This window comes from Chionomys nivalis, chromosome 20, assembly GCF_950005125.1.
Source record: "Chionomys nivalis chromosome 20, mChiNiv1.1, whole genome shotgun sequence".
NCBI classification, from domain to species: Eukaryota; Metazoa; Chordata; class Mammalia; order Rodentia; family Cricetidae; genus Chionomys; species Chionomys nivalis.
The window spans coordinates 55,372,297-55,388,311 of record NC_080105.1 but is presented as its reverse complement, the minus strand read 5'-3'; the positions used below and the strand labels follow the sequence as shown (position 1 = coordinate 55,388,311).

The 16,015-nt window shown below is 48.7% G+C and overlaps 1 protein-coding gene across 1 annotated transcript; it reads left to right on the top strand.

The window, feature by feature from the left end:
• The first annotated feature begins 593 nt into the window (after positions 1-593).
• On the top strand, positions 594-10,847 carry Proz (protein Z, vitamin K dependent plasma glycoprotein). Its single transcript, XM_057752945.1, has 8 exons — positions 594-681; positions 2,372-2,535; positions 3,505-3,529; positions 4,150-4,263; positions 6,029-6,160; positions 6,519-6,592; positions 9,459-9,576; positions 10,357-10,847. Exons 1-8 carry the CDS (start codon positions 600-602, stop codon positions 10,845-10,847), a joined length of 1,200 nt encoding a protein of 399 aa, XP_057608928.1. The 5' UTR covers positions 594-599.
• The last annotated feature ends 5,168 nt before the right edge of the window (positions 10,848-16,015 follow it).

Genomic DNA, 16,015 nt, shown 5'->3' with positions numbered 1-16,015 from the left:
TCCCTTTCTGCTTTAGTGAACTGTGTTTATAGGTGTCACTGGATCTTGTCCCTGTATCATTCAGAAGATGCAGGCCCCAGTCCCACTCACAGCCCTAACCCATCCTCCCTGTGACTCCGGCTCCAGACACGTCACCTGGCCTTCACACACATGTCTCAGATGACACTGTGTACCCTCGCCTACGCCTCTCACCTGCCCTGCTTACCTGCCCATCTTCATCCCTGGCACTGTCTCCTTCCCTTCACTGTCAATTGTCTGTGCCCCTCCTTTGCACGGCTACACAATCCTAACGGTGGCACCCTTCCTACTTACGGCTGTGTCCAGACCCAGGATGACCCCTTGCAGGGAAAGAAGGCCACCTGCACTGAGAGCCCTCCACTTTCCCCTCCATGTCTGCCTCAGTTGGCTAACAGTAAATGCAGGAAGGGACCATAATGAGAGTCATTTCCTACTCTCCACCAACATCTAGGTCCACTGGTCACCTAATCTAGCCCTGTATATGTTCGAAGGCACGGGTCAACCACAGTGCCTCCCGGGGCTCTGGACTTTGACTATTTGCAGACTTTGCCCTGCCTGGGCCAGCCGGGCTCTGGGTCAGCATGGCTGGCTGTGTCTCGCTGCTCCGGGGCCTCATTCTCGCCTTCCTTCTTACCCTTGTCCTGCACCAGGTGGAGCTTTCAGGTAGGCGCTTGCTGTCTCATTCTTTCAAGAAACACTTTCTTTAAGCTGGGGTCTCATTCTATAGCCCAAGCTGGTCTGAAACTCACAATGTAGTTCAGGATAGCTTCAGCTCTTGGCAATCCTCCTGCCTCAGTCTCCCAAGCACTAGGACTGCAGGAATGAACCACCAGATCTAGCCGTCTCATCCTTGGTCCGGCCCCAATGGTTCTGTAGATGATGCTGTCTTTACGGGTCCTAAAGGACAAGCCACTCCTTTCCTGAAAGTCAGTATGGATTTCATTGCCCTGCGGTAAGAGCTGTTGAAGGTGACAGGGACCTATTGGGCCAAGGACCTCCTAAGTCATGCAGGACAAGACAAGGCTGGGCACCCCTTAGCCAAAGCTGGGTTGCAGCTTGACCATCTAGATGTCAGGGGTTCTTGTTCTGTGCTGAAGGACTGCCAGGAACAGCTAGCCTAAGCCTTGATCCGCGTTGCTCTCTCCACCCTGGAGCATCTAAGCCTTCCATCCCAGCCTCTGTGAGTCTCTTCTGGGTCCTCTGTCTGTCTATGTTCTCTTTTCCACCACATCTGACTGCAGTCCATGGCTCCTCAGCTCAGGCGTGGTTCCAGGCCACTAGCCTTTACTCTCTCTGACTTCTGCACCCCCTCCTTCCACACCTAACAGTTCTCGTCACCAGCCTCTTCACGTTTGCTCAGTGCCAACTCCTGTGAGGGTGGCGCCCACATGGGAAAGTCCTGTCTGCTGGCTCTCAGCACTGGCCTGAGCCCCGAAGCAGGACCAAAGTTCTCAGGAAAATTCCTGACTGTCGTCAGGTTGAGCCTGCTGAGTTTTGTGATCCAAATGTGTCACAATGGGATACATTTTAGCCAAATGAGACTTCTTGGCACCTTACATACTGGTGTGGGGAAAAAAAAATAACCAGACAGCTTTCATGCTTGCCCTCATCCTGTAGACAGGGCTGTGAGCTGAGCGCTCCTGGTGAGCAGGGCTGTGTCCCTAAGCCCTGTGGTGGCATCACTGTCCCTGGGGTGGACAAAGCCATTCTGCCACCTTAACACCAAACTATGTGCATCTCAGGGTATCTCTGAGGAAACTGTCCTCTCATCCGACTACTTCCCGAGGCATCCAAGGTGCTCGGTGGTGCTCAGAACCCAGTACTGTCCTGTGATTGCGCAGAAAGGAAAACTATGTAGGTCTGAGCACTGTTTGAGTGAACTCACCTGAGCACCCCCTCCCTCATGCTGTCTGTCTCCGTCGCCTGCTCAGGACTCCTTCCTGTCATGGAGAAGTTGCTCAGTAATCCTGGCATCCCTGTATTTACATAGGACACTCTCTGACGTGTCTGTCCACAGGTGTTGCATTTTTGCAACATACCAGGATAGATCATGTCAAAGCAAATGGTGATAGGCCTGTCCCATGTCCTCCTGCTTCTGCATGGACACTCACCTGTTGCTGCTGATTGAGCATAGCCTCTCTGGGCCTGGATCTTCTGCCCACAAAATGCCAGTGTGTCTGCCTAACTCATAAGGGCCATGCGCTCACCCAACAAGAAGAAAGTACATGTCCATCATAGGACTAACCCTGAGGACGGTCACAGCCCAGACCCTGTGAACAGTACCAAATCACAGGCGCCGGCTGAGGCACCGAGTGAGATGGGGCTCCGGCTCACTTTGCACATCCCTCTGCAGTGTTTCTTCCAGCCTCGGAGGCAAACAAAGTTCTGGTGAGATGGAGACGGTCCGGTTCTTATCTTCTGGAAGAACTCTTCCAGGGCAACTTGGAAAAGGAATGCTATGAGGAAATCTGCAATCATGAGGAAGCGAGAGAAGTATTTGAAGACGACGTCACCACTGTACGTGAGCCCCGTGAGCCCCCAGGTGCATGCGCATGCTAACTGTTCAGGCCCAACTGTATCAGAAAGAAGGTGTAATTAGCCCATTTCCTTATGGTGAGGTTGGAACGAGCCTGACTTCACAGACGAGGAGTCAGATTTAGAGGTGGGAACAAACTGGTGTCAGCAGCAGGTAGGGATCACACTCTAGACTCCTCCTAGTTGGGCTACCTAGCTGGGGAGACCGGCCCGTCACACCACAACCAAATCGCCAAGCTCCACTGTTTGCACATGTTGGGAAAATCTGGGAGAGAGAGAGAGAGAAAGAGAGAACAAGAGACAGACAGACAGAGACACAGAGAAAGAGGCACACGCATGCATGCCCGTGCATACACACTGTAGGAAAATTTCCCGTGATCCCTACTCTGGATTAGGTAAATCCTTTTCTTACACCTGTATACACTCTAACAATCAGGTGAGCATTTGGCATGTGTAATTACTCGCAAGATTATCGGAAGGCAGGAAGAGGGAAACAAAACTTAAGGGGCAGTGGCTACTTTTGTGCGGGAGGGGCAGAGCGATCGTGACATCATCCACACAGCATTAGGAAGTTCGAGTATGGTTTGGGGACACCCCACAAATAGCTCATTTGGGTATCCCACTCCAGCCTCTCCCACGAACATTTACAATTATAACAGTGTACTTCTAAAAGAAAAAAATGGGGATTTCAGACCATCGCCAGGCACCTCTGTAGAGTGAGATGGAGAGCAGCCGGGAAGGAGCCCTGTAGCTTTGGGCCCTCACACACAACCTCCTCCCTCCCCACGAGACATGGTAAGTGACCTGGTGCAGAATATGCCACTCCTGTTCAGTGTGAACAGGCTGTAAACTCATGCACAGAAATTCCACATCCTCTGAATGACTGGGTACAGCCCACGTTTTCTTAGCCCTGAATACAGAAATTAACGCTCTTACCTTTTGCCTTGGCAGGAAAGATTCTGGAAACAGTACTGGGGTAAGTGTTTTCTCAGCTCTCTGGCATGGTCAAGACTCAGGACAGTCTTCACTGGGGCCCATGGATTCACGTTCTAACCCTCCTGTGTCCTGCTGTCTGCCCAGGGAAGGGCATTCGTCCCAAGGATCCATCCCACTAGCAGGACCACAAGGAGGTCTCTGGTTTCACTGTGCTGATGTCTGGGTGTTCCTAGGCAGTTGGGGCTCAGGCAAAAGACAGGAGCCCTCCCCCACCTCACAGCTCATCCTATTTCTGGGAAGGGGCATGCTGTAGGCCAGGAGATGGATCAGATTTGAGAGAACTGTGGTCGTTACCCAGATGTTTGTCTTGGGGTCTGCTGTGTAGGCTATCTTCAGGAGGAGAATAGGGTGGGTGCAGGCAGAAAGAGATGTACAAGTGAAGACCACGTGGTGGGTGGGAGCAAGGACACACTTCGAAATGAGTAGAAAGTCCTGGGGTGCACAATAGTGATGGTGAGAGCTTGGGGGTCGGGGGCACATGACACCCAGTGACAGCAAGCACCTTGAACTTGGCCTCCTCTTCTCTAGTACAGCAAGCTTAGGATGGGCCTGGCTCAAGGAATCCACAGTGCAGTCTCAGAGGCCCTTCTGCTTCCATAGGTGGTTCTCCATGTATCTCCCAGCCCTGCCTCAACAACGGGACATGCAAGGACCACATCCGCTATTATAGCTGCATGTGTTCCCCTGGCTACGAGGGCAGGAACTGCGCAATGGGTAAGAGACACCGTCCACGCCCAGTCCATGGTGTGGCTTGCTGAGAGACAGAGCAGCTTGCTCATGCAGAAAAGTGTAGGGGCATTACGTTTGTAGCTCAATAAATAAAGCTTGCCTGAAGATCAGGGAGTAAAACAGCCCCACTGGTCAGCCTTATAGATTGGGCAGTGGTAACACATACCTTTAATCCCAGTAGCCACACTAGTTGCCATAGAAACCGGGGGTGCATGCCTTAAATCCAGTGGTGCACATCTTTAATCCCAGAACTAGAGAGGAATATAAAATGAGAGGAGACAGGTCTCAGTCTCATTCTGAGATTCCTGGAGGCAGGATCGTTATTTTGGACTGAGGTAGAGGTAAGAACCAATGGCTGGCTGTTTGGCATTTTGGACCTTCAGGTTGAACCCCAATTTCTCTCTCTCTGAGTTCTTATTAATTGTGCTTCAGAGAAGGGTGCTCTGGGAACCTTAATACACTCATCCCAGGGAAGTCTTTGGTTCCCCTCTTCTACCTCACCCTGGAAATAATGCCACAGGTGCTGGCTGCATTCTGTGACCCACTGCCCGGCCCCTTGCCCTCTTGAAATTTTCATAGCATAGTGTCTCCTTTTTCTCCCCTTTCCCGACCATCCACCTCCCAATCCATAATCTGCACACAAGATGGAAGAGGTGCACACAGATGTGTCTGACTAACATGCCAGTCGGGGATACTCTAGAGAGAGAAAAGGCAAAGCTTCAAAAGTAAATAGGCCCCCTCCCCCATTTGACCTATAGGATTTGAACGTAGGGTCTCAATATATTCCCCAGACTGTCCTTGAACTTGCTAAGCATGGGGCAAGAGTGGTAGCTCAGAGGTTAAGAGGATGGGCTGCTCTTCCAGGTTTGATTCAGCATCCACAGGGCAGCTCACAACCTTCTATAACTCTAGTCCCAGGGGGATCTAGCACCCCCTCTGGCCTCTGTGAGCACTGCACTCATATGGTACACAGACATGGGCAAAACACTCCTCTACATAAAAAATAAAAATAAATAAATAAAGGAACTTGCTGTATAGTCCAGATAGGCCTTGAACTTACGATCCTCCCAACTCAGACTTCAGAGTAGCTATGATAGGCAGACCTGTACCACCAGAACTAAGAATAGTCCTTAAATACTCATACAAATGACCCATAGGGCCAAGGGGATGAATTCCTGGTAATTTTCAACTACAGAAACAAACGCATGTACCTTTTTCTGTGTCTCTGCCGCCCAGAACCAGCTCTCTGCGAGAAAAGTTTCTTTAGCCCAGATCTTTGCTCTCAGTTCCAGATTCCCACACTACATCACCTCCCTGGCAATGCTTTCTGGTGTCCCACTTAAACTTCAGCTCCACCTCAGCTGTTCAGCCACCAACACTGGGCTCTGACCCCCTCTTGGTCCCATTTCTGCTCTTTGAAGGAACAATCCAAAGACAGCAGCTTTTGTAGTGGGAAAGAAGAAGCTAGGGACATATATACGATACTAGTAAGATGTCCAGGTAATTCCTCCTGAGTCCAAACATCTCACTGCGTCTCCGTGGACATACCTGGGACCCTTGAGTGTGGGAAGCTTCACATGAAAACTGGCAAGCTAGGATGAGGAATGTGGGTGCAGCTCCAAGCTTATATTTCCTTATACGTGTAACATACACGCAACACTAGGACCGGCAAGCCAGACCCATGCACAAGACAATGACGTTGCCTGTTCCCCGTTGGCATGGCTGGTTTTAGCTTTTTCTTCCTTCTCAGCTACAAACGAATGTCACCTAGAGAGGACGGATGGGTGCCAGCACTTCTGCCATCCGGGGGAGTCATCCTACCTGTGCAGCTGTGCGAAGGGCTACAAGCTGGGCAAGGACCACAAGTCATGCAGTCCCAACGGTGAGTTCTCCCGGAGGTAGGCCGTCCGCCTCCATGCCCCCTTCCTTCTGCCACCATGCTTACAGGGTGGAGTGTTGCTGTTCATGGGATGTAATTGCTGACTCGGGGTTCTGGCCTCCACATTAGAGTAACCCCAGTGTCGGAAGTGCTTTGTGTCAGGAGGCCTATTACCCTATTATCCAAACTGCCCCCCAAATAAGCCTGGGTGCAGGCAGTTCAGCTTCACCTTGCTCCCCGTGGCTACCAACGACCTCAAGTCCACCAGCATTCAGATGAGACTTCCGGCTAGCACCACTGTAGACCCCGCATCCACTTGGAAACCACTGATTTTCTTCTCATGTTGCCACCACGGATGAAGACAAGTGTGCCTGCGGGACCCTGACTTCCGAAGACATCAAAGGCTGCCAAAGTCCGCCTAGCTTCCCATGGCAGGTAACAGCATTTGGTAACAGCTTCAGTTTTGTTATGAACTTCATCCGTTATTTCCATGTTTTTGCCAAAAACGGATGACGACCAAGGGAATTAGGAACAAACTCTGAGCTCCGTGGGCCCTCACGGAGCCACAAGCTCAGCTGTCTGCAGCATTTGCTCCACATCGGAAGTGTGCATTGGTTGCAGCCATTAGGCTGCACTATGTAACCAATAGCCAATCTCTATAGTTGTGCCTTGTGCCACAGCCCAGCCTCAGGGGACATGACTGTCTGTGCACAGCCTCTCTCTCTCTCTCTCTCTCTCTCTCTCTCTCTCTCTCTCTCTCTCTCTCTCTCTCTCACACACACACACACACACACACCGGACTCCACAGTACTCTTGTCTCACTCCCATCTCTCCTTATTCTCCTTTTCCATTGGCTGACTTAGAATGTCAGCATTCAGGGCCTGCTCGCCTGAGGTTGCTCTTGACAGGTATCAATAAAATCTAACTTGGCAATGATATATAGATCTTCTCCTTGTTCCTCAGTTCCATGCCCTTCACTGTTTGGTCTCAGCTACTTGGCCACTAATTTAGTCTTTGCTTGCTCTGCTTGCAACTCTGCAAAATGGATATTGCTTTGTTTTGTGGTTTTATGACACCCATCTTGGCTTTGATTTCCCTATTTTCAATCTTGCTCACCTCTTGGGTCGCTGTGGCAGATTTTGATCTTAATATCCCATAGAACCATCTTGTTCAGTAGGGTAAAATATTCACTATGCAGACAGCTAAGAAGTTTCCAGTAGTCATACTAATTAATACAAGTAAAAACAGGGGAAAATACCTGCAATATTTTAGTTCAATATAAATATATACTAAATTTTTATAAATATAAAATTTATCAGATTTTAATTTTCTTTATACGTATACATATGAGCAACATCAAGTGGACTCAGTACTCTCTCTGTGTGTGTCTGTGTGTCTGTGTGTGTATTATGTGTGTGTGTCTGTGTGTGTGTTTATAGCAATAATAATTAAGAAGAAGAGGTCATGATTTGCGAGGGAGTTGGGGGAACACATACCTCATATGTACATGTGTTTAAGGCTGACCACGTGGAATGGGGTAACCAATTAGGGAGGTCATCCATGGAGAAAACTGATTCTTCCTCTCTTAGTACTCATCAATTGTTCTTTATCTAAGGGTGGGACTCTGTGGAATTTCTCCCTCCACGTTAGCATGGGATAGTGTCATCATTATGCATGTCTCCTTTAGGCAACTATATTGTTGAGATTTTATGGATGGAGTTTCCCTGTCGTATCTAGAACACATTATCTCACAACAGGCATCCTTGTCCTCTGGATTTTATGATTTTTTCCCCACTACCTTTCCTGAAATTCCCCCCTGAGCCTTAGGTATAGGGGTTACATTGAAGATATACCAACTAGGTTAGGGGACCAGTTATGGACTTCTGTCCAATCTCCATCTGCCACAAAAAGAAGCTAGAATTGCATTTATCAGGCTGTGCATGAACACAGCTAGATCTAGAGTATGAACATGGTCCAGGTGGGTAAGCTTCCAGGCTCCTCCCTGTTCTAATCTGATGTTAATCCCACAATACATACACTGTAGCCCTCATCTACATGTCTTTTTTCTCTTCTTTGTCTATGATTATTTCTTTGAGTTCTGGAATAGTAATTGCTGCTCCATCATCCTGCCTGCCCCTAACAGTCCTGAGTCAGCTCCATCATCCTGCCTACCCCTAACAGTCCTGAGTCAGCTCCATCATCCTACCTGTACCTAACAGTCCTGAGTCAACTCCATCATCCTGCCCACACCTAACAGTCCTGAGTCAGCTCCATCATCCTGCCTGACCCCTAACAATCCCGAGTCAGCTCCATCATCCTGCCTGACCCCTAACAGTCCTGAGTCAGTTCCTTCATCCTGCCTGACCCCTAACAGTCCTGAGTCAGCTCCATCATCCTGCCCACACCTAACAGTCCTGAGTCAGCTCCATCATTCTGCCTGTACCTAACAGTTCTGGGTCACCTTGGTTGACTTTCTCCCCAGTATGGAACGTGGGTCATGTGTTGTTTATTTTTCTGCCTGGTAACTAATGGGTTGCAGAACTATAATTCATTCACTCCAGAAAGCCTTGTGTTCTATAACCTGCTTCAGGTATGCTCTGGAACATGGTTAAGATGCAGGAAACAGATTAATCCAATAGCACTTTGCTTTTAGACTTTGCTGGGAAAGGATGGTGCAGTGTTCTGGGTTGGTTCTCTGGCTTCCCCTACAGAGAAAAGACCCTGCTGTTCTCCTAAATGCTTGGCCACAGTTTCAACTGACTGGTACAGCACACTATTTCAACCTTCCTGGACCCCAGAACTGTCCCCTCTGACCCTTTAGGGTTAACTTCCCTGGCCTTAAGTAGTTTCTCTTTACAAACACATGTGTTCATGAAGACTCCTGAAAACTGGCAGAGCCTGCAGCTCCCAGAGTCCTCTCCTCTAGGATCCACCCTACAACTGCAGCCAGTGTGTCTCCTGGAGCTCTCTACAACTCTGTGGGCTCTGCCGAATTACCCATTCTGGCCTGCGCCATGCAAACTCAGGAGTCACAAAAGCTCTGGCCCCTGAAAGTTCATGACCCTGGAGGCCAGTCTTTCAATTGTGTCTGTTTCCCTTGTTCCAGAGGGAGGGAAAATCTGATAGCCATTACTCGTCCTTGGCCAAGAAGGACCTCTGTATCTTCCTGAGGTGACAGAGTGCCAGTGGCTGTGTAAGAGGCAGTGGGGTGTGGACACTGACTGTCCCTGGTGCCCAGACGGCTACTCAGATTTACTGTTCTCTATCTTACACTGGTTAACGGTCATTTTCTTTTTTTAAGGTCAAGTTAACAGACTCCAAAGGAATGGACTTCTGTGCCGGTGTTTTAATACAGGAAGACTTTGTGCTGACAACAGCAAAGTGTTCATTACTCCACAGCAATATAAGTGTAAAAGCAAGTAAGTATTTCTTTCATGAATTTTCTAAGGTGTCATTATAAATAAAAGGAATAAACCAACAGAAACAAACTGGGAATTTTTCAACTAGAAATTTTGTTTCTAAAGCAAGGCACGAAATAGCTTCAGTAAAACCGAGGCAGTCATAAAATCACGTGCATATACAGAACAAGACACGTCCAGTTAGAATGTGGACACGGCATGCCAGTGCTAAGTGGCACAGGACAAATCTCAGCAGTAGAGTACCCACCTGGACACAGAGGCCTGGCCAAGGGCCAGAGGAGCTGGGTTCAAATCCCTCCTCCCCACGATCTTGGGCTGCTACCCTAGCTCATCTGAGGATGTATCTGTAGCCTCATTTTCCATCCCTAAAACCTGGACAGGGCTCCGAGATGCTCGACGGCAAGTGTGAGCCTGGAAGTGAGCGTGTCTCATTCTTTAACCTTAAATACCTGTGTGAACTCATCCTGAAAGAGCTAAATGCCCGAGAGGTCCCGAGCAGCCATGTTCAGACTGGCCTGGAGACATTCCTTTTACCGCTGCCTGTTTACTAACCATAGTTGTACTGAACTCCAGAATAAAACCTTGCCTTTTTCAGAGGTCAGTGTGAGGAGGCCACGGATATGAGTTGACCTGGCCCATTCTGTGGTCTGTATTCAAGTCCTGGAAGAACACTGCCTCTGCCCCTCAGGGTTTCACTGGGAAATCCGCAGTTTCTGGAAGCTAGCTATCTCACCCATGAAAACAAAACTTTCTAAGTCGGCTGTTTGCTCATGATTTCAGGTGCTGGCCAGAGGATTGGGGTCAGGAGCACTCACGTGCACATGCGTTACGATGAAGAGTCTGGGGAGAACGACCTCTCCCTGCTGGAGCTGGAGGAGCCCTTGCAGTGTCCCAACTCTGGGCTCCCTGTCTGCATCCCAGAGAGGGACTTTGCCGAGCATGTCCTCATCCCTGGAACAGACGGTCTCCTCAGCGGCTGGACGCTCAACGGCACAGGCCTGGGTATCACACAGACGATGCTTCCAGTCACACACGCAGATGGGGAGGAATGTGAACAGACCCTGAACGTGACAGTCACAACGAGAACAAGCTGTGAGAAGGGCAGTGTGGTGACTGGGGCTTGGGTGGAGGGGAGCGCAGTGACCCGAGAACACAAGGGGACCTGGTTCCTCACAGGGATCTTGGGTTCACCACCCCCACCGGAGCAGTCGCACGTGCTCCTCACCACAGTCCCAAGATACTCAATGTGGTTTAAACAGATCATGAAGTGACTGAAATCCAACAACATGGCTACAGGGTGGTCAGATCCTGCCGCAGTTCCCACTGGAAGATGATGTCGATGATGTCGCTTTCCTTGGAACTTTGAAACTTTCTTTATTCTTGAGAATTTCATATGCGCATGCAATGAAATATGACCACATCCATGCCCCATTTCCCTCCTGCTCGCCTTATATTCCCCTCAACGTGTCCCTCCTGAAGAGTCCAAGAATAAGAAAATAAAAATGTAGATTCCAAAAATAAGAATGTAGAAATAAAATAATATAAAGTTATAAGTCTAGGGGAATGAGAACAGACTGTCAGTAGATTTCTCAGTAGATCAAGGGTCAGTCATTCACAGTGAGCTATTTTCTCAGACACTTAAGCCTCCATCAGCCTAGGTCATTTCATCTTACAACTTGCTCTTCTATTTACAAGGCCGGAGCTTCTCTCTGCAAACCGAGAGTAGTATCCTGGCCATCCTTGATGAATGACAGATGTGAACTGAGTTAACCTCTAGGAGACAGAGATACGTGACCTCTGGAGTAGGCACTGTCTCTGTTATGAGAAACTGGCACCATCAAAGGGGAGGCATGGGGCTTCAGTATACACTGCCTGGAGGTACAAGGAGAGACAGTGACCACGGTGCAAACACCTGGTTTGACTAATGAGCTCTGAGAATGGAGGCTGTAAAGTATGGTAGTCTGTATCTGAGCTTTACCTTGAGATAGTGTGAAGAACTTTCTGCTATCCTCTAAGTTCCTAGCCTAAGAACCAATTAATTCTAATTTATTAACCTTCTGGTATTACTAGCAGTCCCTTTTCTGACTAGTTGCTAAAGACACCTGTTTTCTTGCAATTAGTAACTTTTGCTGTAATCTACTTTAAAACATTCATGATAGCTGCCTAGTTACCTACCCATTGACGTTAGAACTCACTCCCCTCCTTCGGGTCTTCATTGACTGACCCACACTGACCGGGTCGGGGCAAGATCATAAAAATTCCTTTGTTCAGACCTAATGCTTGGTGCCCTAACTATAAAAGGTGGGTTCAGAAACTAGGCTTTTGCGACAGCCTAACAAACACCATCTCTGGCTGTGGTCTCAGCTAGCTGATAAGCTTCTGTGCCCCGTGGTGTTTTTTACTTTTTATTTTTTTTTTAACTTTTATTTTTATTCTTTTTTAATTAAAATTTCCACCTGCTCCCCGTTTCCCATTTCCCTCCCCCTCCTCTCAAATATTGCCCCCTCCCCCCAGTCCCCTCCCCCTATCCCCACTCCTCTTCTCCTCCCCCCACACCATTCCCCCTCCCTCTCGATACTGAAGAGCAGTCCAAATTCCCTGCCCTGCGGGAAGACGAAGGTCTTCTATCTACGTCCAGGAAGGTGAGCGTCTAAACAGGCTAAGCTCCCACAAAGCCAGTTCATGTATTAGGATCGAAACCTCGTGCCATTGTCCTTGGCTTCTCATCAGCCTTCCTTGTCCGCCATGCTCAGAGAGTCCAGGTTCAACCCATGCTTATTCAGTCCCAGACCAGCTGGCCTTGGTGGGCTCCCAATAAATCAGTTCCACTGTCACAGTGGGTGGGTGCATCCCTCGTGGTCCTGATTTCCTTGCTCATGTTCTCCCTCCTTCTGCTCCTCATTTGGACCTTAAGAGCTCAGACCGTTGCTCCAAATTGAGTCTCTGTCTCTACCTCGATCCATCGCCAGATGAAGGTTCTAAGGTGATATGTAAGATATTCATCAGTATAGGATAGGGTCATTTCAGGTTCCCTCTCCTCAGTTGCCCAAGGTACCAGCTGGGGACATCTCCCTGGACACCTGCGAACCCCTCTAGAGTCAAGTCTCTTGCCAACCCTAAGATGGCTCCCTTAGTCAGGATATATACTTCGCTGCTCCCGTATCCACCCTTCCTATATCCCAACCATCCCAATCCCCCAAGCTCCTCCCATCCTCCCCTTCTCACGTTTCTCATCCCATTTCCCCTTTGCCCCAAAGAAAATCGTATAGTCATCCGCCTGGAGAGGGGAAGTAGACAAGATTGCAGGGCAAAAACTGGGAATTTACTTTTTAAGTTTGTTTCTGGTTTTCTTAGGATCTGGTTTCTGGAATAAAGTTTGCTTCTGGTTTATTAGACTTGGTGGTACTCTCATCTTTGCGCAACACCTCCCACGTGTCTTTTTTTGATGACCCAGTAAGTTCCGTGAGGGGAGAAGCCAGCTCCAGCCACCTGTGTGTGTCGGGGGGCATCCACTGGAGCACCCTCAAAAGCAATGCTTTGCAGCTGTCAACTGCCAACAGCTCCTCAGCGAGGAATGGGGTATGGTGCACACCCCAACCCGACCCCATCTATGCCAGAGTCTTGTCTGGCCTGACCTTGTGCAGTCTTGGCCAGGTTACCACGGATGCTGACTCTGTAAATGAAACCATCATACTGTGTCCAGAAGACAGCATCTCTCGGCAGCCCCCCCCCCGCCCCGCCACTTTTCAGCTCAGATATTCTTCCCACTTCCACAAAGTTCCCTGGGTGATGTAGATGGGCCTTCTACTTTCATTGGTTAATAAAGAGACTGCCTTGGGCTTTGATAGGTCAGAAAATTAGGTAGGCGGAGTAAACAGAACAGAATGCTGGGAAGAAGAGAAATGAGCCAGATGCCATGCCTCACCTCTCTGGTCAGATGCGATGAAGCTCCAGCCCAAGATGGACGCAGGTCAGACATGCTGAATCTTTTCAGGTAAGCCACCAGTCTGTGGTGATACACGGATTATTAGAAATGGGTTAGTCAAGATGTGAGAGTTAGCCAAGAAGAGGCTGAAACTAATGGGCCAGGCAGTGTTTAAATGAATACAATTTGTGTATTGTTATTTCGGGAGTAAAGCTAGCTGTGTGGGATCCGGGCGGGACGAAAAAGCAGGCCCGCTCGCCTCATCACTACACCTGGGCCTTGGTGGAGGAGGAGGTGAGGGCACAAGGGGATGGGGGGAGTTCATTAGGATGTTCCATTTAGGACTGGAGTCTCTTGTTCTCAGCTCTTGGACCAATTATGCATCTTAGCATTAATTGCTGCCTATTATAAAAAAAAAGCCCTCTCTGACCAAGGTGGAGAACAGTTCACAACTATGTGGATAAACACAAATATTTAGAGGACATTTTTTAACTTTTTTCTTTTTAGACAGGGTTTCTCTATGTAACAGCCCTAGCTGTCCTGGAACTTGTTTTGTAGACTAGGCTGGCCTCAAACTCAATGAGATCCACCTGCCTCTGCCTCCCTGAGAGCTGGGATTAAAGGCATGTGCCACCACCACCTGGCATAGAAGACAATTTTTAACACGGTTGTTTTAGCAAAGTAACATTAGCATAGCCCTAGGGCCTATGACCAGCTCAGTCATGAGTTGTTGACCAAGATTATAGTTCCAAACATGAAATCTCTCCTGTGGAGAAAGCAGTTAATTACCCCATACTTGCTATGCTATGCCTGCACCAGTGGGCACATCGTGCCTGGCACGTCAGTATTGTGTATTCAGGGTCCAGCACTGGACCAAGACCATTGAGCCTTTGCTCCCCCTGCAGCTGGCACAGGGCCTTCTGGCAGTATGAAAGCTAGTTGGCAGGGAGTTTCCTTGGGTTTGTTAAATAAAACCAATGTCAGTTGCTAACCTGATGAGCTACTGAGTGGAAGCTGAATGGTGAGGGGCTGAGAACATGTGGTTGCGGCATACTTGGTCTAACACACACTAGAACAAACATCTCTGGGATAGAGGTGTCTCAGCATTACCAGAGAGACATAAAAGGTAGCCTAATTCTGAGTGTGCTTGGTCCACTGCTGGGGAGAAGCAGGTTTAGTATTGGAAGACAATCATGGACCTCCTGATAAGGCTGTAGCTAGACACTCTGGGTGGAGAAAAGCTCCTTAGCAGGCTCCAGGAAGTGTTGGGGCGTCTCAGCTCAAGTCATGTGGTCAGTGGGGCTGTGCCTTGATACCCTTATCTCTGAGAGGAGCCTGGCTGTGATGATGTGACCCTGCCTTTAATCCCAGGGCTTGAGAGGCTGAAAAAGGTCCCATATTTGGAGACAGCCTGGGCTGCCGAGTAAGACCTTGTCTCAGGGACAGGGTGTGAGCATTTGATGTTGATGTGAACTAACCACATAGCATATGGGTCTGTGTACCCACAAACCGTGGCTCCAGGCACAAGATGCAGGACAACGTACAAAAATGCTACACAGAGGTCCAACCACTTACCACTTTAAACTGTCTGAGTTTGACTTGGGATGTCACTGCACAAGATGCAGGACAACGTACAAAAATGCTACACAGAGGTCCAACCACTTACCACTTTAAACTGTCTGAGTTTGACTTGGGATGTCACTGTTTAATAAACTACCTGGAGACATCTGAAAATTTGATTCCGTGCTACTAAGAAAGAATGGAATTCAGGAAGCTCATAGGAATGCCAAAAATTGAATCACTGCAAGGATAACTGTTTATCAGAAGTTGGGGGTGCTTACGCACCCTGCTGAACAGCAGGATCACTTTGCATGATAGCTCTGCATGAGGGCAGTGCCAGACCTGTACACAAAGGAGACAGCATGGCAGGCTCAGCTCTGGTGGAGCTCACCCACAAGCTGGGGCTGCACCACAAGTGCTTGGGTGATTTTGCTGCTGCACGGGCACGCTGATGGCGCAGCTGCTGCACGAGCACGCTGATAACACACGCTGATGACGGGGCCAGAAGAGGGCACTGGATTCCCTAGACCTGGTGGTCCAGATGGCTGTGAGGGGCCATGTGGGTGTGGGAACCAAACCCAGGTCCTCTGACAGAACAGTGATTGTTCTGACTGCTGAACTATTATAGTTCTGCAGTTAGAACAATAGATATCCAAATATCCACCAGCCCCCAAATTCCACTTTTTGAGAGAAAAAGTTTGCAAAATTTTATTAAGTTACTTGTGTGTTGACCATATACTACTTTGCATGGGGCCTTCTTTAAGTGATGTTAATGGTTGTTAATATATCTGGTGATACTTCACTGGAGAAAACTGCTTTTTTCCTTGTAAGTGGGTTTCAGCTGAAGATAGATTCTTGGTTAGGAATGAGACTGGTGTGCTCTGTTTTGGAATCATATCTGACTTAACTATGGCCAAGTCTTGTGTGCTCTGCCAGGTTATGTATGAGTTAAGA